Source organism: Pristis pectinata, chromosome 4, assembly GCF_009764475.1.
Source record: "Pristis pectinata isolate sPriPec2 chromosome 4, sPriPec2.1.pri, whole genome shotgun sequence".
NCBI lineage: Eukaryota > Metazoa > Chordata > Chondrichthyes > Rhinopristiformes > Pristidae > Pristis > Pristis pectinata.
In genome coordinates, this window is record NC_067408.1 from 52,321,267 (window position 1) to 52,338,681 (window position 17,415).

At 42.7% G+C, this 17,415-nt stretch overlaps 2 protein-coding genes across 6 annotated transcripts in view; one reads left to right on the forward strand and one right to left on the reverse strand.

Moving 5' to 3' along the window:
- Nucleotides 1–17,415, reverse strand: part of LOC127569055 (dedicator of cytokinesis protein 2-like) — a 528,829-nt gene that overhangs the window by 207,007 nt on the left and 304,407 nt on the right. The window lies entirely within an intron of this gene.
- LOC127569056 (protein INSYN2B-like) overlaps nucleotides 5,853–17,415 on the forward strand; it is a 70,630-nt gene continuing 59,067 nt past the window's right edge. For all 4 annotated transcript variants that reach the window (XR_007956138.1, XM_052013338.1, XM_052013339.1 and 1 more), the window contains exons 1-2: nucleotides 5,853–6,466; nucleotides 10,065–12,120. Coding sequence is in view for 3 of the 4 variants with exons in the window: in XM_052013338.1 (XP_051869298.1) it covers nucleotides 10,913–12,120 (1,208 nt within the window). In the remaining variant the exon portion in view is untranslated. The remainder of the gene's footprint in view (nucleotides 6,467–10,064; nucleotides 12,121–17,415) is intronic.

Below are 17,415 nucleotides of genomic sequence, written 5' to 3' on the forward strand. Positions count from 1 at the left end.
CTTAAATAAGACAGTGTGTCATGTTTCTTATTCCCAATGGATGGATAAATTAATCTAGTTGTCGAATTTAATTCTGAGAATTACTCCCCACATTCATGTGCCATCTGTAAAGTAAAACAGCGTAAGAGATCACATTTGGCCTTGACCTAGTAAAATGTTTCTCATCCAATTTCAGAAGAAGTGGGCAATCTGAATCCCTAGTTCAGTCATAAACAGTTCAGGGTACAATCAAAGGTGGTCTGATGCACCTGCACACAGCATATGTCTTAGGTAAGCTTAAAACTTTATGTTTAAAGAAGCTTTGTCTTCATGGATTCCTTTTGTTCTGAATAGGGCCATCTTTCATTCATGGATTCCTTGCATCCTCAGCTTCCAGAGGCTAATGCATCCATGGGACCATCTTGCCTCAGCGTGCAGCACAGTAGCGCAGCAGTTAGTGCTGCTACCACACAGCTCTAGTGACTCAGGTTCGATACTGAGTAAGTATTTTTGCTCTACCATTCCATTCACCATTACCGGTTGCTTCAATGGGTAGGCTCACAAGCAGGATTTAAGCTTAATTGGCCAATATTAATGATAAGATAACTGGACTGTAGCTGAACATCAAGGAATCCCTTGTTATCTAAACTGAAAGTTGTAATCTCCACGTGCATTTCTATTTCCCCAAAAGATGGATGGGTGATTACTCATGGGTGACACAGGCAATTATACATCAACAAGCCAATTTATTTTCATATTATAAGTCATTTCTGATAAAGGTGAGCTTAAATTATTTCATAATATACTTTGTATCATACAAATAAAAATAATGTCTTGATACTCCTGTTAGTAGTTTGGATATTCAGAAATACTCATTGCATACACTGAATGGAGTCCACTTTAGAGTTAAGGAGAGCACATTTCACTTACTTAATGGGATGTGGACATCAGTGGCAAGGCCAGCATATATTGCCCATTCCTAATTACTCTTGAGAATTTGATGGTCAGCTATTTCCTTGAACTGCTCCAGTCCATCCACAGGCTGTTGAGCAGAGGGTTCCAGGATCCTAACGCAGTGACAGCAAATGAATGGAAATGTATTTTTAAATGAGGATGGTGCATGGCTTGGAGGGACAAATGCAGAAGGTGGTGCTGGTCAGGAGGTAAGTTACCTACTCCAGGTTTCCAAGCTTTTGTAGCCGTAGAATTTGTCTGACTGGTCCAGTCAAGTTTGTGGTCACTAGCGACCCTCCCTGCCACCTCGTGGAAATTGATGGTGGGGAGTCAGCAATGTGCGTGACATTTAATGTCATGGGTAGGTAATCAAATTCTTTCCTGTTAGAGATGTCCATTACCTTGACCGCCCTTGCTTGAATGTTATCTGGGCATTGCTACGTGGATTGCTTCATTTGCAGAGGAGTTACAAATGGAATTGAACATGATGTAACCATCTGCAAACATCCCATTTGTGATCTGTGGCTCTTGGAGATTTGTTTCCTTATCATCTCCCACAGGATGTACCTGAGCTGGATGAGGCTAAAGGATGGAGGTCTAACCTATCCTGGAACTGGCTACTCAGAACCAGGACACTCCCCTGCTACACGGCTTCCATGTACTGGTGAGCAGGTCCTCACCACGAAAGGAGAACTCTGTAAGATGTTGTGGATCAATTCATAATATCTGCCTCAACATTGTCTCAAGCCAATGTGGAGAACAGTTCAGATGGATCATCACTGTGTTTTTGCAAAACTCGCTAAGAACCTTTCATTGCCATCGTGCATTTACATAGTGCCTTCAATGTAGTAGAATAACCAAGCTAAGGGTGACTTTAAGATTGCTAGGGCAGAGGGGGGTTCTAAAGAAGGTGTGAGAAGTGAAGAGGCAGAGACTTTAGGGATGGAATTCTTGAGCAGAGGGCTGTAGCAGCCATAGACCTCAGAAGAAAATGGGAACTGGGTAAGAGTTGGAGGAGTATAAAGACCGTGGAAGATTGTAGTTACATAGGAAGTTGTAAAGAAATTCATCAAGAAGGGAAGAGAAATATAAAATGGAGGCATTAGGGAATGGAGCTGGTATGGTTGCTGGACTTGGAGCTGGTTGCTGATCGTTACATCACGTTCAATTCCATTTGTAACCCTTCTGCAAATGAAGCAAGGCCCAGATAACATTCAAGCAAGGGTGGTCAAGGTAACAAGAAAGAATTTGATCACCTATCCAGTGAGCATTGAGGTTAAAGGATGTTGGAGCAAGTTAGCAAAGGAACAGCAGAGTTTTGGAGGAGATAAACATCACAGAGGCTTGACAATGACTAAGGACAACCTTCCCTTTCTTCTATGACCCCTCTAATTAAAACTCCATTACGTCAGCTAACCACAGCTTTGAGGAAAACAAATTATCGCATAGTTGAGCAGGAATGTACCTGCGGTTCGTTAGATCAATTGTCACACAGTATGTACTTGTCAAACACACTGCTATGTAATGAGTCGTGCTCGTCTCCAACTAAAAGAACATCACAGTCTGAAGGAGAAGTGTGGCTCCAAACCTTGGTATAAAACTGTTAGGTTCCGTATACATAATGGATGGGGATATGAGGGCACTGCATGCTGTACACACAGAATTATTTCCATTTAATAGCTCCAAGTAAAATATATTTAAATTTGTATTCATGTGGCTTCCTAGCACATCCCAGGTAAGCTTGACATTAATGTGAAAGTCAGTGACTAGCTTAAGTAGACACACCTTGAAGCAGCTTGTACAGTGGTAGATCCCGTAGACACGTGTAAGCTTGGTTTAATCAGCTCATCCAATATATTTAGCACTTGCTCAACACTGAGCTGTCAGCTCGCATTCTGTGCCCAAGCCCCCAATGTGTGGCCTGAACACATGAATTCCAGATTCAGAGGCAAGAGTGCCACTAACTGAGCCACAGGTTGCCCACAGAATTAAATTATTGGAAGACTTTAATAATTTAAAGAATCCACATTTTGAATGCAATTTATGATTTGTGGATTCCTCACTATAATTAATGATGACACTTCCAGCTGAATTATTAATTGAACACTTTTTAAGTATGTTATTATAAATCTGTCTCTGTGGTTCATTAGCAACCCCACTGCAGATCAACTGACAGAAAACAATATAATTAGCCAAAATGCTTGTTAAGAACTTATTTTGTGTGAGGTTAGAGAAATAAATGTTGTTTTCTTTTTATACAACCTTGCGGCCCTTTACTGGCAAACAACTCAAACTATATGTTTTACCTTTAGTAAGGGCAAATACAGTAGCCAATGAGAACACAGTCCAATCCCGCACACAGAAATGGGAAATGTTTGATCTGTTAATTGCTTTGACATAGTTTTGGTTAAATGAGGAAGACTGACCACAACAAGAGACAGGCCTTGCTCACTCTTAGTTCAGTAACAGCTCTTATACCAACATGGGAGGGTGAAGTATTACTTTAGCATTAAATTGAAGAGCCTCCCTCTTTCAATTCAAGTTCTTAGGTTGGACTTCCCACAAAGTGCTGAATTCCTATCCCACCTCCACTTTCCCCAATGGTTGAGTGAATAAATACATTACATAATATGGAGCGAACCCTGCCGATTGAGCTCAATGCTTATTCTGTGCTGAACTGCCTAATATTAGTTGGAAGACAACCTGACTTATGGAAGAGAGAAATATAACCTCAAGAGTGCAGGGGGATAGGAAATGTGAGGGGGGACAGGCAGGGTGAGATTTCCTGCTTCTGATTTCTATCAGTGAGCCCTTCTGGAGTTCCTGTGAGCTTGGCTGTGGTGCTCACAATGGTTGAGAAGGTAAACAACATTCACTTTACTAGGGTTGCATGAGAGAAGAGGGAAGCATAATTGTGTAGATTCTTAGCCCTGTGAAAATGATTTTCCTCAGGAGAGGAAGAGACAAATAATTAGCAGAAACAAAATCGAGAGTGAATGGTGTGAGGTGGAATCAATGTGGCAGCCCAGGCTATAACCAATAAATCGCGAATAGGTCCAGAGCTGCTTTTGTAAAAGAGAGATGTTGGTTAAGCTTAATTGAAGTGTTTATGATTTATGATAAAGCAATAAATGTGTTTAAAGCAACTGAGTAAATAGAGAACAATGGTTGCCTTCAAGAAATCACAAAGGAATTGTTTAATGTAGACATTTAGAATAACATACTCCTACAAGAATGAAGAATTGCCTTTAACCTAGAAAGGCAGGACTGCAGCTGGGAAATATCTGTATGTGAGGGCTTCCATGTATACCTATGTGGGTGTGTATCTCTGTGATCCATGCATCTCTGCCTATATGTGCGTGTCTGTGCTGGTAAACGTGCATGGGTCTGTGGGTGTCTGTGTGGGTGTATGTGTGTTTGTTTCTGGGTGCATACCTCTGTGTGTGTGTGCGTGTGTGTGTGTGTGTGTGTGTGTATGTGTGTGTGTGTGTGTGTATGCGTGCGTGTGTCCCTATGTGTATATGGGCATGGATATGTCTACGTACCTACGTATTACTTCACACCCCCGCTTCCCCACAACCCCACCCCCAACAATAAGAAAACGGCAGCCCTGGATGTTCTCCAAGGACTGATCACCTCAGTCAATTAGCAATTCTTCATGGCTGAGAGATAGAGGGATCGGGATTGGGGGGTGGGGGGGGCAGATTGGAGCCCACTGCTGTCATCCTGACTTCCACATGCTTTCTAGCCAGTGACTCGTCAGTGACCACGAGAAACAATTCCATTCTTTTATTCTTTTGATCTGCAACCCCAAGCAGCTGGGACTGTCTGGCTGTCAGGTTGAGATTAAGATTTCACATCAAAACTTGACACAACTTCCATGGATTTCCAAATAGTTCAGAAAAGATTCCCAGTATACTCCACAGCTGGTAAGTAGATATTTACTCTGAGAGTCACTGAATCATGCAGGACATGTCAGTCCCTAGGACCATCCATGCTGACTTAGCTGAGCTGAGTCAGCTGAGCTGAGTCATGCCAGCAGTTGGTGCACCACAGTTGGCCTCAGTTCCGAGGTTAGACTATCCTCCGCGAGACTGCTGTCTGAGGTCAGTGTGGTGGAAGAACATTGCATAGAACTTGATTCTATAGCCCTAATGTCAAAATATTAACAACTTTGTCCATGAAGAAGTAGCTGAGAGAGATGGCCCATAGAACTCTATCTCAGTCACCTCACTCAACAGCAAATTCAAAGGGATAATAAGGAGGGGATAGCGGGAAAGATCTTAAAGATGAGATGTGAAATGCTGGAGAGACACTCACCCGAGACAACAACTGATGTGGATTCTCATCACCTTCACAGTTCATAGAGTACCTCCTCTGAGGTGAGCTAGACCTAAAGTCTGTCTTCCTTATACACTGAGGAAAGTCTACCTACACCCACTGGAAACATAATCCCACTGGACATTAAAGTAGGAATCGGTGCCAGTACTCTTGATCTCGACTTTCTGGGAGATGTCTGAAGTACTGCACAAACCCAACTCTTTTCTTTCACAGCTTGGAATACCAGCAACGAGCTAATGTAAAAACCCCACTAGATTATGTTGGAGATCATAATCCAACCTCCACTCAGTATCCAGAGTGACTCAGGAGGCAGCTATAAGACTAGTAAATCAGAGGCTCTCTCCTGTGTGAATTATTGCATTGCAAAATGTTTAATGATAGATCATGCTTGTGAAGCACTGGGGAAAACAATGAGGACATGACAGGAGAACCGGGATCTGATGTAATCATTGAATCAACAGAAACAAATGCACAGCTCCATTGCCCTTTTAATGATGCACAGGAATGAACAGATTGCACTGATGGGCAGACTGTGAAACAGATTGAGACTGGATGGAGGGAACAGTATTTACCAAAGCACCAGTAATTTAGAACCTCGGCAGGCTTGGAGAAGATGAACTGACTGACTAACTGATAATTATTTACCCAAATCCCACCTCTACTCCTAACCCAAAACCCCTCTGGTCTGAGTGTGGTGTATAGTTCTCACGTGGAATGTGTAGGGAAGGGAGAGAGAGAGAGAGAGAGAGAGAGACAGAGAGAGAGAGAGAGAGAGAGAGAGACAGAGAGAGAGAGAGAGAGAGAGAGAGAGAGAGCGACAGCACTGTGAGTTTGCCTCTGCTTTATTTGCTACCACTGCTGCAGCTCAGATTGTAAATATTCTAAAGCTGATTCTTGGTGGCATGGTTCAGTATCATTGAACAAAGCTCTGTCGAGAATTTTTTTTTCTGCTTCGTGCTTCACCAGGACAAGAAGTCATGATCTGACTGGATTACCCTGTGCTTGGAAAAAAATTGAGGGCTGGAGGTTGGGGAAGGGGTTGCTGGCTGAGGAACTGGTTTCACTAAAGCTTTTGCTGGTTTCATCATGTTGCTAACTTCAGGGGTCTCCTCGAGAGAAGAGTTGAAAATGGACTCCTGTGTTCGCTCCCATTGCATGTCATGGATATCGCACAACACTGGGGAATTAGCAGGTGAGGAGCATTTTAGTAACAATATTAGCCCACAGAACTTACCATGTAATCCTAAAGCATGTGGCTTGTAAAAGGGGGTAACTCGTTATGTGCTTTTAAACAGCCTTGCAATGTGCATTAACCTCCCTGTATGAGTCAAATCAGCGTCTTAAATCAGTGTTAAACCTACGGTTTTAATGATCTATGAGGCGGCAGGTATGTTTTCAGAGAGGCTCTGCATGTTAATCACTTCATCTTCACATCTGCTTCCTGCTCTGTATCTGCTGAGTTATTCTGGTGCTTGATCTAATATATCACATAAACAGTGGCCCGCTCAAGGTTGTTTAGTCCCGTCTCCTCTGCCTGGCCTCTCTCCCAGTCTCACCTTAGCCTCTCAGCTCTGTCTGTGGCAGGCGCAAGGTGCTTCATGCACCCATGACACCCATGATCCATGCCTAGCCAGAGGAACTGTTCTGGGGAGCTGGAATGGTAGGGTGAGACAGACAGAGAGAGAAAGAGAGAGAGAGAGAGAGAGAGATAGAGAGAGGGAGCGAGGTAGATGGGGAGAGTTGGGGTGCGATGCAGAGATTCTGTGGAGCTGGTTTGGTAGGGTGAGACAGACAGAGAGAGAAGGAGAGAGAGAGAAAGCGAGGTAGATGGGGAGAGTTGGGGTGCGATGCAGAGAGGGAGAGAGGGGGAGTGTGGTGTTTGATCAAGGGTGAGAGAGACAGGAATCATAGTCTGCAATATTGGCTGGCTTGCCCTGAACAATTAGTTGATGGTACTTTGCAGCCAGTTGGAGGAAGAATGAATGGCTAGTTTAAGTGAATAACAATTGATATATTCCTGTACCCACTTATGCAGTGCCCAACTTTTACATTTCCTCTGTATTTTTTCTCTTAAGATGTTTAGAAACAGGAGTGTGGCCACGTATAGTGCACTAAAACCCATTTCAATCACTCAGGCTTCAGTCTGAAGTATTGCAGATTGTTGAAGACGGGTAAATATGAGACCTGATGTGGTTGTGATACAGGCTTTACCTTTTCCTGCTTACTTTCAATCTGAAGTGGTGGCTACCAGGAAGCAGGGACTAGAACCCTGAAAAAGATCAAGTAATTTTTTGAAGGATTTCCCAGGAGAAACACTGTCAAATGTTCTGGAAACTTTTAAGAGGCAACTGGAATTCATGACAAGGAACAGAGGTGGGAGATAGAGAAGATAGCATGGACTGGTTAGATGGGCCAAATGGTCTCCCTTATCTCTGTTTATTTGATGGATCCTCCTGAGAGCTGACCCATTTCTAGGAGATTTTTAATGATAGATTTCAGTCCCAGTTAACATCTGCTGGTAAAGGTTAAGGAAGTGTTATATCATTTTCCTTTAAAATAGTAATTTAAGGAGCCTTTTTTAGCCATGAGCATGTGGGTCTTGCAAAGATGCTGACAGATCTGTACAGGTTTCACACACCTTTTTTATATTTTTTTTCTAACAGTTTCAGCACAATCAAGCTTCCTTATTGTCTCCATTCCTCACCTTTCCTTGAGATATTAATCTTTGCTGGGACTGGGACGCAGAGAGATCAGGGGGTACAAATTAATTTTTGTTAACTGGCAATAAGTATGTGTGAGAATATGAAACTTCAATGGAACTGCATGCACAAAGGTGAGTGGAACCTGTGGCCACAATTCTCACATGAAATTAGTCCTGATGATCAAGGACAACTTGTCTCCGGAGCCTTTTTCTTTGCTATCCTTCCTTCCTTTCAAGTCTAGACAATGAGCAGTGGCAATGGTCCAGTCTCATCCTGTCTTTATCCTGATACCCATACACCAGCAGGGGTCAGTGAATAGTGATCAGAAGCACCTCTTTGCTTAACCCATGGTCACCGAGTCCAGTTGTAAGATCCAATAGCACACTCAGGCCAGATGAGCATTTGCCTATGCAAGATAGTTTTCAATTCATGCTTATATACTGAAAATACACATTGAAAAATCTTTAAAATATATAAGATATCCTTTATCTTATTATGTAATATCAGTTCTAAAAGGGTCGGAGATGCACTGTGTGAGTTCAGTATCAACCTTCTTTATAAAATGGTAAACGATTCTAAGTATTGTTTTTCTTACAGCTGTTCCTTATGATGTCCTAATTAGGCAAAATGTAACAATACCCTTTAAGAAGGGCTATCAATTCCTTAGTAGTTGCTGCTCTACTGTTAATATCTCCCCTTGTCTTAACTAGATATGGCCTGTTCAGTGCTTTCTACAGCAGCGTAACTGAGAACAGAACAACAAGTCTGTGTAAATACATAGTTATATGTCTAGAATGGTTTACAACTTCTACCCAATTAGTGCAGCACTGATAAATGCATGTTTGGGACATGCATTAGTGTCAGATATTACTTAACTGTATACTTAGGGTTGCCAGCTGTGGTAGGATCAGCTGAAGATTTTAACCACATAGTTACTAGCCTCCAACCAAGTCACCAGTCCAACAGCGTACAGGTGACACTTACATTATGGAGGGGGATTGAGTTCCTAGAAAGTGGTCTGTATCACGATTTTCCGTAACGTGAAGCCACATCATCTGCACATACGAGTTGAAAAAATAATATTTTGTATTTATTTATTTACTTTTTTCAAATAAATTCAATTAGAGTAAATTTTATTCTGTATCTCAAAATTTTGGTTAGTGATCTGTGAACTCTGTAAGGGCAAATTTCCACAACCAAAACGGCCATAACACAGCGGGCCGTCTGCAGTTCTAATTATTAAGTGAAGTGTTCCTAGGAATGGAAATAAAAACTCTTTTATTTTTAATGGCCTTTGACTTTTATCCTGGATTTTCTGAGGGATTGTTCCAAACCCTGCAGATAGACTTGGAGGATCAGCTACTATTATGTACTGAACTTCCAGTCAGTGTTCTCACTATTGAGTCAATAATTTTACTGCATTACCCTGCATTACTATAACCAGAAAAATACTTCACTGAAGTCTTTGGCATATGCACCCCCTGGGACATCCTGAAATTGTGAAATGTTCTACATTAATGCAAGTTCTCTCTTTATATTCCTATCGAGAATTATGATAAAATAACAGTGGATAGTAGGGAAGAATCCAACGTTAACTCTTTCCCCTTCAGCTTAAATGACTATTTTTTTTAAAGTTCTTGTTTTCGTCTCCCCTCCTCTTAGACTCCTGTTGTTCAGCTGTGGTCTTGTCAGTAACATTCTACCCTTCGGTATTGCTCCCAATTCATTGCAGCAGAGTCAATCTTGTCCTTACCCAGGTGATGTGCACCCACAGGCATCTCCAACAGCAGTTGCTGCAAAGAAATCCCGGCTGATTAACAAATCTTGGGCTCACAGTAGTTTCCTGGCTGAGCCTGAATAATTTACCAAACACTATAAATGGAAGCTAGAAATTTGTAGAGAGGAAAACCAAAATCCTTTAGCAACTGAGCCTTTGGGGGTTGAGATGTGGCTTTGAAGGAAATCAAAGTGTAGCAGCGTAGAAGGTGCTTTGGAGTTAGAAAGCACATTAATTATCCTTTTTCTTAAAATGAAATGTTCACCCCAAGCAAAACATTAAATGGTTTTCCTTTTGTATTCCATTTTCAGAAACAACTGTGATTTTCCACGGCCAATTGTCCACTGTATCCTCAAGTCTCCAGCTCTGTTTTTTAGGGCCTGTATCCAAATTTCAGAGTTACTGAAGATTGCCTCAGCAGTCTCGACCTGGCATACACCAGAAATCAATGGGATATATTCCAATAAACCTCGCTTTGATTTAATTGCACGGCATTGATCTCTCTCTTATCTCGGAGCTGATTGGGTTTTTTTCTGGCTGAGGAGGAAAGGACTTTGCGGGATGGAGACTGTTCTCAGTGGAACCCGCTCGAACGTATCACCACAAGTAAGGGAGCCCACCCAAGGAACTTGTCACCGGAGCTGTGGTGGCTTCTCCCTTTGCACAACCCAAGCCTTCCCAGAAACTTGAGAAACTCTTGTTTGAGATTAACTGCACAGAATTGCTTTGGTTTCTACATTTTTGCTCAGTGGTCAAGTGACAGCCCTTAAAATAGCTTTTGTATCATTTTACAATGGAGGCCAGGATGCATTGCAAAGCCGCAAAGCACAGTTTGTACAGTTTCAATTAAACCCAGAGATGTCAAGGTCTCTTTTCTGATGCACATTTCAACTTTTGACACAATGTTTTTTTCTCATCCGCCTTCCCGTCTGTCAGTCCACTGTGAGCAAAGCTAATGGTGTTGATAAAGAGTCTGCTCTCTGCTGTTAAACATCCTTCAGTTTACTTAGCATTATGAACATTCCAGACCTTACCCAGTGACCTTGCACTGTAGTTCAGTCTGAGATACACTGACTTTAGCTGTTTCGGCCAGGGAGATATTTCCACCTGCAATTCACATGCTCAACCACAACCTTGCCCCTTGTCATTGAGCACTGTAATGGGTCGTAAAGAACGCAATTACTTGCAACCTTCCAGATGTAATAGTGCTCCACTACAGGACTCAAAAACACGCTCCCTTGAGCTCAAACAAGGCCAAAATTCGGGCAACTCTGCCAACCAAGTGCAAGAGCGCAAGAGCAAAGTTCAGCAAGTGCACTTCAAAGAAGAACACGTGTCCAACATGAGGGAGAAGGCCGAAGGCAAACCTGTCCCAAAAGGCAAAGCACAACGTCCCAGGCCACAGGGACTGGCCAGCTGCTCGCTGGCAATTCCCAAGAGGCAAGGGGTCCTCAAGAGCATCGCTATTCAGACTTCGCCCAGTCTGAGGAAGCACCTTCCAAGGTTCAAAGGTAAACTGAGGAACACCAGCAAATCAGCCAAGGGCTCTGTGATGATGGAGTCAGCGAGAGCTGCAGGGGTTGTCCCCGCTGGGGAAGGCCTGGCTTTGAAAGTCGCTGATGCTGCAACGCAGGCTGAACGGACTGAACCAGGCTTAACCCAGGTGAAAGGAGCTGCAAAGACATCTCCCCTGCCGAGCACCTGCAGCATGGTCAGGAGTAAGCCCTCGTCAAAAGTATCAGAGCCGAAGCCACAAGAGACAATGAGTGAGGTGTCAGCTTTATGCCATTGCCCAGATATGTCCACAGATGCACATAACTCTGGGAAATTAATGGTGTCGGACCACCCATCAGATCCTGGATATCCCCATTCCAACGCTGGTGCCTCCTTGACTGGAAGTATTCCAGGTGGGAATCATTCACATCTAAATTGTTCCACACTGCATGACTTGAAATCAGTGACCACACGGCCATCCGAGGCAGCCGAACCTAGAGAGGCAGGTCACTGCAAGGACAAAATTTGGCCAGAGTGTTCAGACCTTCCTCCCGCATGTGTCGGTAATGATGAACGAGCAGTCGCGGATGTGTCAAAGTCAACGTCCTGCTCACTAAATGACGGCAACACAGGCACTGAACTTGCTTCGGACAACACTGGTGATCATACAGCTTCCTGTAACATGGAAATAAAATCTCAAGCAAGCAAAAGGATTAAGGAAATTAATCAAATCCATCTGACACAAGGGGACCTATTTGATCTACAAGGCAGGATGCAGTTCATAGAGGACACCCTGCAGTCAAATGAACACAAGATCAAAGTCCTACTGAATGTAATTCAGGACATGGAGAAAACAAAAGCACTTAATGAAGGGTACGGTGGCTTTTATTACATTTTTAGTTCTTCGTAACGTTTGTCTCACACACTTCTTTCCCAATGTTTTAACATTTAGAGGTTAAGTGGAATTTAGTCACAAACCAATGTCCCCTGGTTGACTGAGATCTGGAGGTTTTCCAGGTGGACATGGTCAGTGAGATGACTGAGTGAACACACTGTGAGAGAGGGGAAAATAAGAAAGCCATAGCCCTTCGACTTGTTTCCCTAACCTACCAGATCCTGCACCTCTTGAGCTCAACTTCAATCAGCTACCTTATCTCCACATCCTTCATAATGCTAGGCTAATAAAAATCCACCAGTTTTGCTCTGATAAGCTTCAATTAACCCTACATTCACAAACTTTTGGGGTATAAGTTCTAGATTTCTGTGACACTTTGTGTGAGAGGATTCCTGATGTCTTGTCTTACTGGTTAATCTTTAAGTTTAACATCATTTGTTTCTTAGTTTCCCCACCAGTGGAAATATATCCTTTGCATCAAGCCCATTGGATCTTATAAATATCTTTAGTAGCTTGATTAAATCATCTTTAACTGTTAATGCTCAAGAGATGCAATCTCTTATATCAGCGCACATAAATTAACACTCCAAGCCCATTCCCATATTGGTGATTCTACACCACACCCATTCTTGAGTCAATATTATCCTGGGATGTGGTGCTCAGAAGTAAACACAATACTCCAGAAAGGGTCCAACCAAGGTGCCGTAAAACTTTGCTGTCACTTTCTTATTTTGTACTCTAAGGTAAAATAAGCTAACAAGTGGCCACTAGGGGTCTTAAAATACAATGCTCACCCCATTTGTAGGACCGAGGCATTCCAATACCAGGATGAGACAGAGGGTTAGATGTCTATGTACCTTTAGAAGTTAAACAATCGCAATAAGTGATAATTAACTTGTCAGTATAAATGAATCAATGAATTACCCACATTGTAAAAAGAATAGAAAACAATGGATACACTCAGTAGGCTTAGCAGCATCTGTGGAGTGAGTAACAGTTGACATTTCAGACTGGTTTCATGTTTTCTCATAACGTAGAAGGATGCCATTTGGCCCACTGAGTCTATGCCAGCAACCCCACTTACCACACTTATTTCTCTGTCACCCAACTTTTGCACATTCGCATCAACTCCCCCTTAATTCTCCTACCACCCACCTACACTTGGGGCAATTTACAGTGGCCAATTAACCAACCAACCAGCATGAAACCGGAGCACCCAGAGGAAACTCACAAAGTCACAGGGAGAATGTGCAAATTCCACACTGACCGGACCGGAGGTCAGGATTAAATCCCATTTACTGGAGCTGTAGTACAGCTACCTGCTGCACCACAGTACTGCCCATTGATAGTCTTTCAGAAACTGATGGAAGATCTATGGCCTGAAACGTTAGCTTTGCTTATTTTTCTGCGGATGCTGTCTGACTTGCTGAGTATTTCCAACGTGTTCTGTTTTTAATTCAGATTTCCATGCTTTTGTTTTTACTTGTCAGTTACCTGTTTTTGAATAAGCTGTTCAAGTCAAGGTCCAGTAGGTATAAAGTACGGTACTGAAACTGGCCACTCAGGCCAACTCCACACAAACATCCCCTAAAGTTACTTCTTTAATGATTTATCACTTTAGTACCTTCTCCATTGCTTCCTTGAACTCCCTCAACCACGCTTCGTGACAGTGGGCTGCAAATTCTCATCAATCCTTCTCAGATACCTCCCCTGAACTCCTTTTCTGATAATTATGTTACTTTATAATTATGGCCTGTACTTTTGAATTCCCCCACAACCATGTTTTCTATGTTTAAAAATATAATTTTGAAGACCTTTATTAGTGATCCCAAGCCTTCCTGTTTCTGGAGAAAGCAGCCCTGCCCTGGTTAGTCTTCCTTTAAAGTTCTGACCCCTTCTGGTATCTTCCTTGTAAGGTGTTACCATTTACTCCCTGTTGCCTGCTTTGTGACGAGGAGAACAATTTAGTATGGAAAATGAATTGACAAAATCTTTATTCAGGAATAGTGCATGGTATGTTTAAAGTCTGTATATGAGCCATTCACCATGAACAACACTTGTTCGCATGTTCCAGGTACTGATCAAAGTATCACCTCCATTACTTGTGTTTGCAGTGTCTCTTGGTGTTGATTGTGATTCACTGCACCTATTCTATTTACTCATTGGGCAATCCCAAGATTCTCGGGATCATTTGGGAGTGTCAGGTTTGTAGCTGGGGAGGCGTGCAAGGGTTAGAAGCAGGAAGTTGGAGTGTGTCATCAAAAGAGAAAGTTTAACAGCAGCAAAATAATCATTCTTGTTTGCTCTCACATGTGCTACAGAGACAATTGACTGCAATGTACTATTAGGAACTCCTATAAGTAGAGCCCCATCTGTTGATAAGGAATGTTATATAATGAGGGAAATGGGTTAGATCTTGACTTATGTGGTAAAGCAAGCTAAAGCAAGTTTCAGCCACCCATGTTACATCCTTGACTTATAATCAAATCAAAAATTAGGAGCCTTTAGACGGACTGCCAACACTTGTTTTACAATATCACATAAAATCAGCATCTACCCCATTGTAACTACTGAAAAGCATTTGACAAAATAAAATAATTTGCATAAAGACAGTGCCGGAAATTATAGGGTGTAGTGTGATAATTACACAGTAATTATGAAAATTAGACTTTTTTGCCTATAAACCAATTAGTTTTCCCATCTGGGCTATGCCTGTTTTATTGCTCCTTTTTTTTTATTTAAATGTATTCCAGGGAGGTATCCAACGCTGGTCTGACTGAATTTATAGGCTGTTTCTAATTAACAGTGAGCCTTTTTAAACTGCTACAGCCCATCTGGTGAAGTTAGGAAGCTTCAGGAATTTGACCCAGCTATAATGAAGAATTGTTGATCTAGATGCAAGTGAAGATGATGATTGAATTAATGTTGTGAAGTGTTCCCATGACCTTGTCTTTCCCGGAGCTGGGCGTTGAGGCTGGGAGAGACATTTTAACATTGTCTTACACCACGACACCATCAGTAGTCAGCAGGCTGATTTACAATGAAGGAGGAGAAACATCCACATTAGATCTAAACCCCTCACAAATGCATGTTCAGGACTTTTTTCCCGACATGAGGATGAAGCAGGATCCTTGGCTGATTTTCATTTCCATCCAGAACAGCTGTATTGGAGCTACAACCCATCCCGAATATAATTGAGATCATGAAACCTTATAAAGCAGGAGGCCATTCAATCCATTATGACAATACTGGCTCTTTGAAAGAGCTTCCAAATTGTTCGCACTCCCTGTTCCTTGTCCCATAAGCTTCCAAACCCTTCAGCTAAAGCTTCACAAATTTGGACTTTCCAAATCTCTGTGTTGCCGTTCCATATATGAGTCCCTGTCCTTCTTAATTTCTCCCCCTCATGTACTGATCTCGAGAAAGGGGGATCCAGTACAACTGTCACACTGAAGCAGCAAATGGTGCAGTAATTATTGCTGCTTCCACACAGCTCCAGTGACCCAGGTTCGATTTTGATCTCTGGTGCTGTGTGTATGGAGCTTCCTTCTCCCTGTGACTGCATAAGTTTCCCCCAGGCTCTCCAGTTTGCTCCCATCTTCCAGTGATGTGCCAGCTGTAGGTTAATTGGCCACTGTATATGACCCCTAGTGTACAGATGGATGGCAAGAGATTAGGGGTTTGGGGGAGTTAATGAACATATGAGAGAGAATAGGCAACAGGGAAATAAGTGGGGGAATGGGATAGAAGGGATTGCTCTGACAGCTGGCACAGGCTTGATGGGTTAAATGGCCTTCCCCATGTTAGAATCATAGAGCTATACAACACAGAAACAGGCCCTTTGGCTCAACTCGTCCATGCCAACCAAGTTGCCGAACTGAGTAGGTCCCATTTGGCCCATATCCCTCTAAACCTTTCCTATCCATGTACCTGTCCAAACGTCTTTTAATCGTTGTAATTGTACCCGCTTCTGCCACTTCCTCTGCCAGCTCATTCTGTAAACTCACAACCCTCTGTGTGAAAAAGTTGTCCCTCAGATCCCTTTTAAATCCTTCGCCTCTCAACTTAAACCTCTACCCTCTAGTGTTACACTCCTTTACCTTGGGAAAAAGACTGTGACCATTCACCTTCTCTATGCTCCTCATGATTTTATAAACCTCCATATGGTCACCACTCAGCCTCCTACGCTCCAGGGAAAAAAGTCCCAGACTATCCAGCCTCTCCTTATAACCAAGCCCTCGTAGATCTTTTTTGCACCCCCTCCAATTTAATGACATTCTTGTTGTAGGAAAATATGACAAATAACTTACTCAAATAGGCACAGCAAATTGAGCTGTGGGCCTGTGGCGCAAGACATCACCAAGGACAGGAGGGCCGTAATGTTAGAGGGAGCCCTACATTGATGTGATCCAAAACTAATGATTGCCTTCTCCCTGCAGACAATGCAGTTGATGTCTTTTCCTTTATGTTTGTGTTCACATTGTTGTTATAAGTGGAAACTAGCAGAGCTGCCTGGGCAAGTAGTTGCCCACATCCCACCCAAAGGAAGTTCAGCCAGACACACCTCACCTCACATCTCCCCATCTACTCAGCACTATCCTATATGTGCAACCATAACAACAACTTGTGTTAAACATAAGATAATATATCTTTATTAGTCACATGTACATCAAAACACATAGTGAAGTGCACCTTTTGCGTAGAGTGTCCTGGGGACAGCCCACAAGTGTCACCACACTTCCAGCGCCTACATAGCATGCCCACAACTTCCAAACCTGTACGTCTTTGGAATGTGGGAGGAAACCGGAGCACCCAGAGGAAACCCAACGCAGACACGGGGAGAATGTACAAACTCCTTACAGATAGTGGCCGGAATTGAACCCGGGTTGCTGGCACTGTAATAACGTTACACTAACCGCTACACTACCGTGCCTGCCCATGTATATCATGAATGTAATTAAATGTCCGAAAAGGCTTCATAGGAATGTAATCATAGAACATAGAACGGTACAGCCCTTCAGCCCATGATGTCTGTGGCAACTGTGATGCCAATCCAAACTAATCCCATTTGCCTGCAATTGGTCTGTATCCTTCCATTCCCTGCCTGTTCATGTGCCTGTTTAAATGTCTCTTAAATGTGGGCTATTGTATCTGCTTGTACTACTTCACATAGCAGTGCATTCCAGGTACCTACCACACTCTGAGTAAAAAACCTGCCTTGTATATCTCCTTTAAACTTCCCCTCTCTCACCTTAAAGCTATGCCCTCTAGTA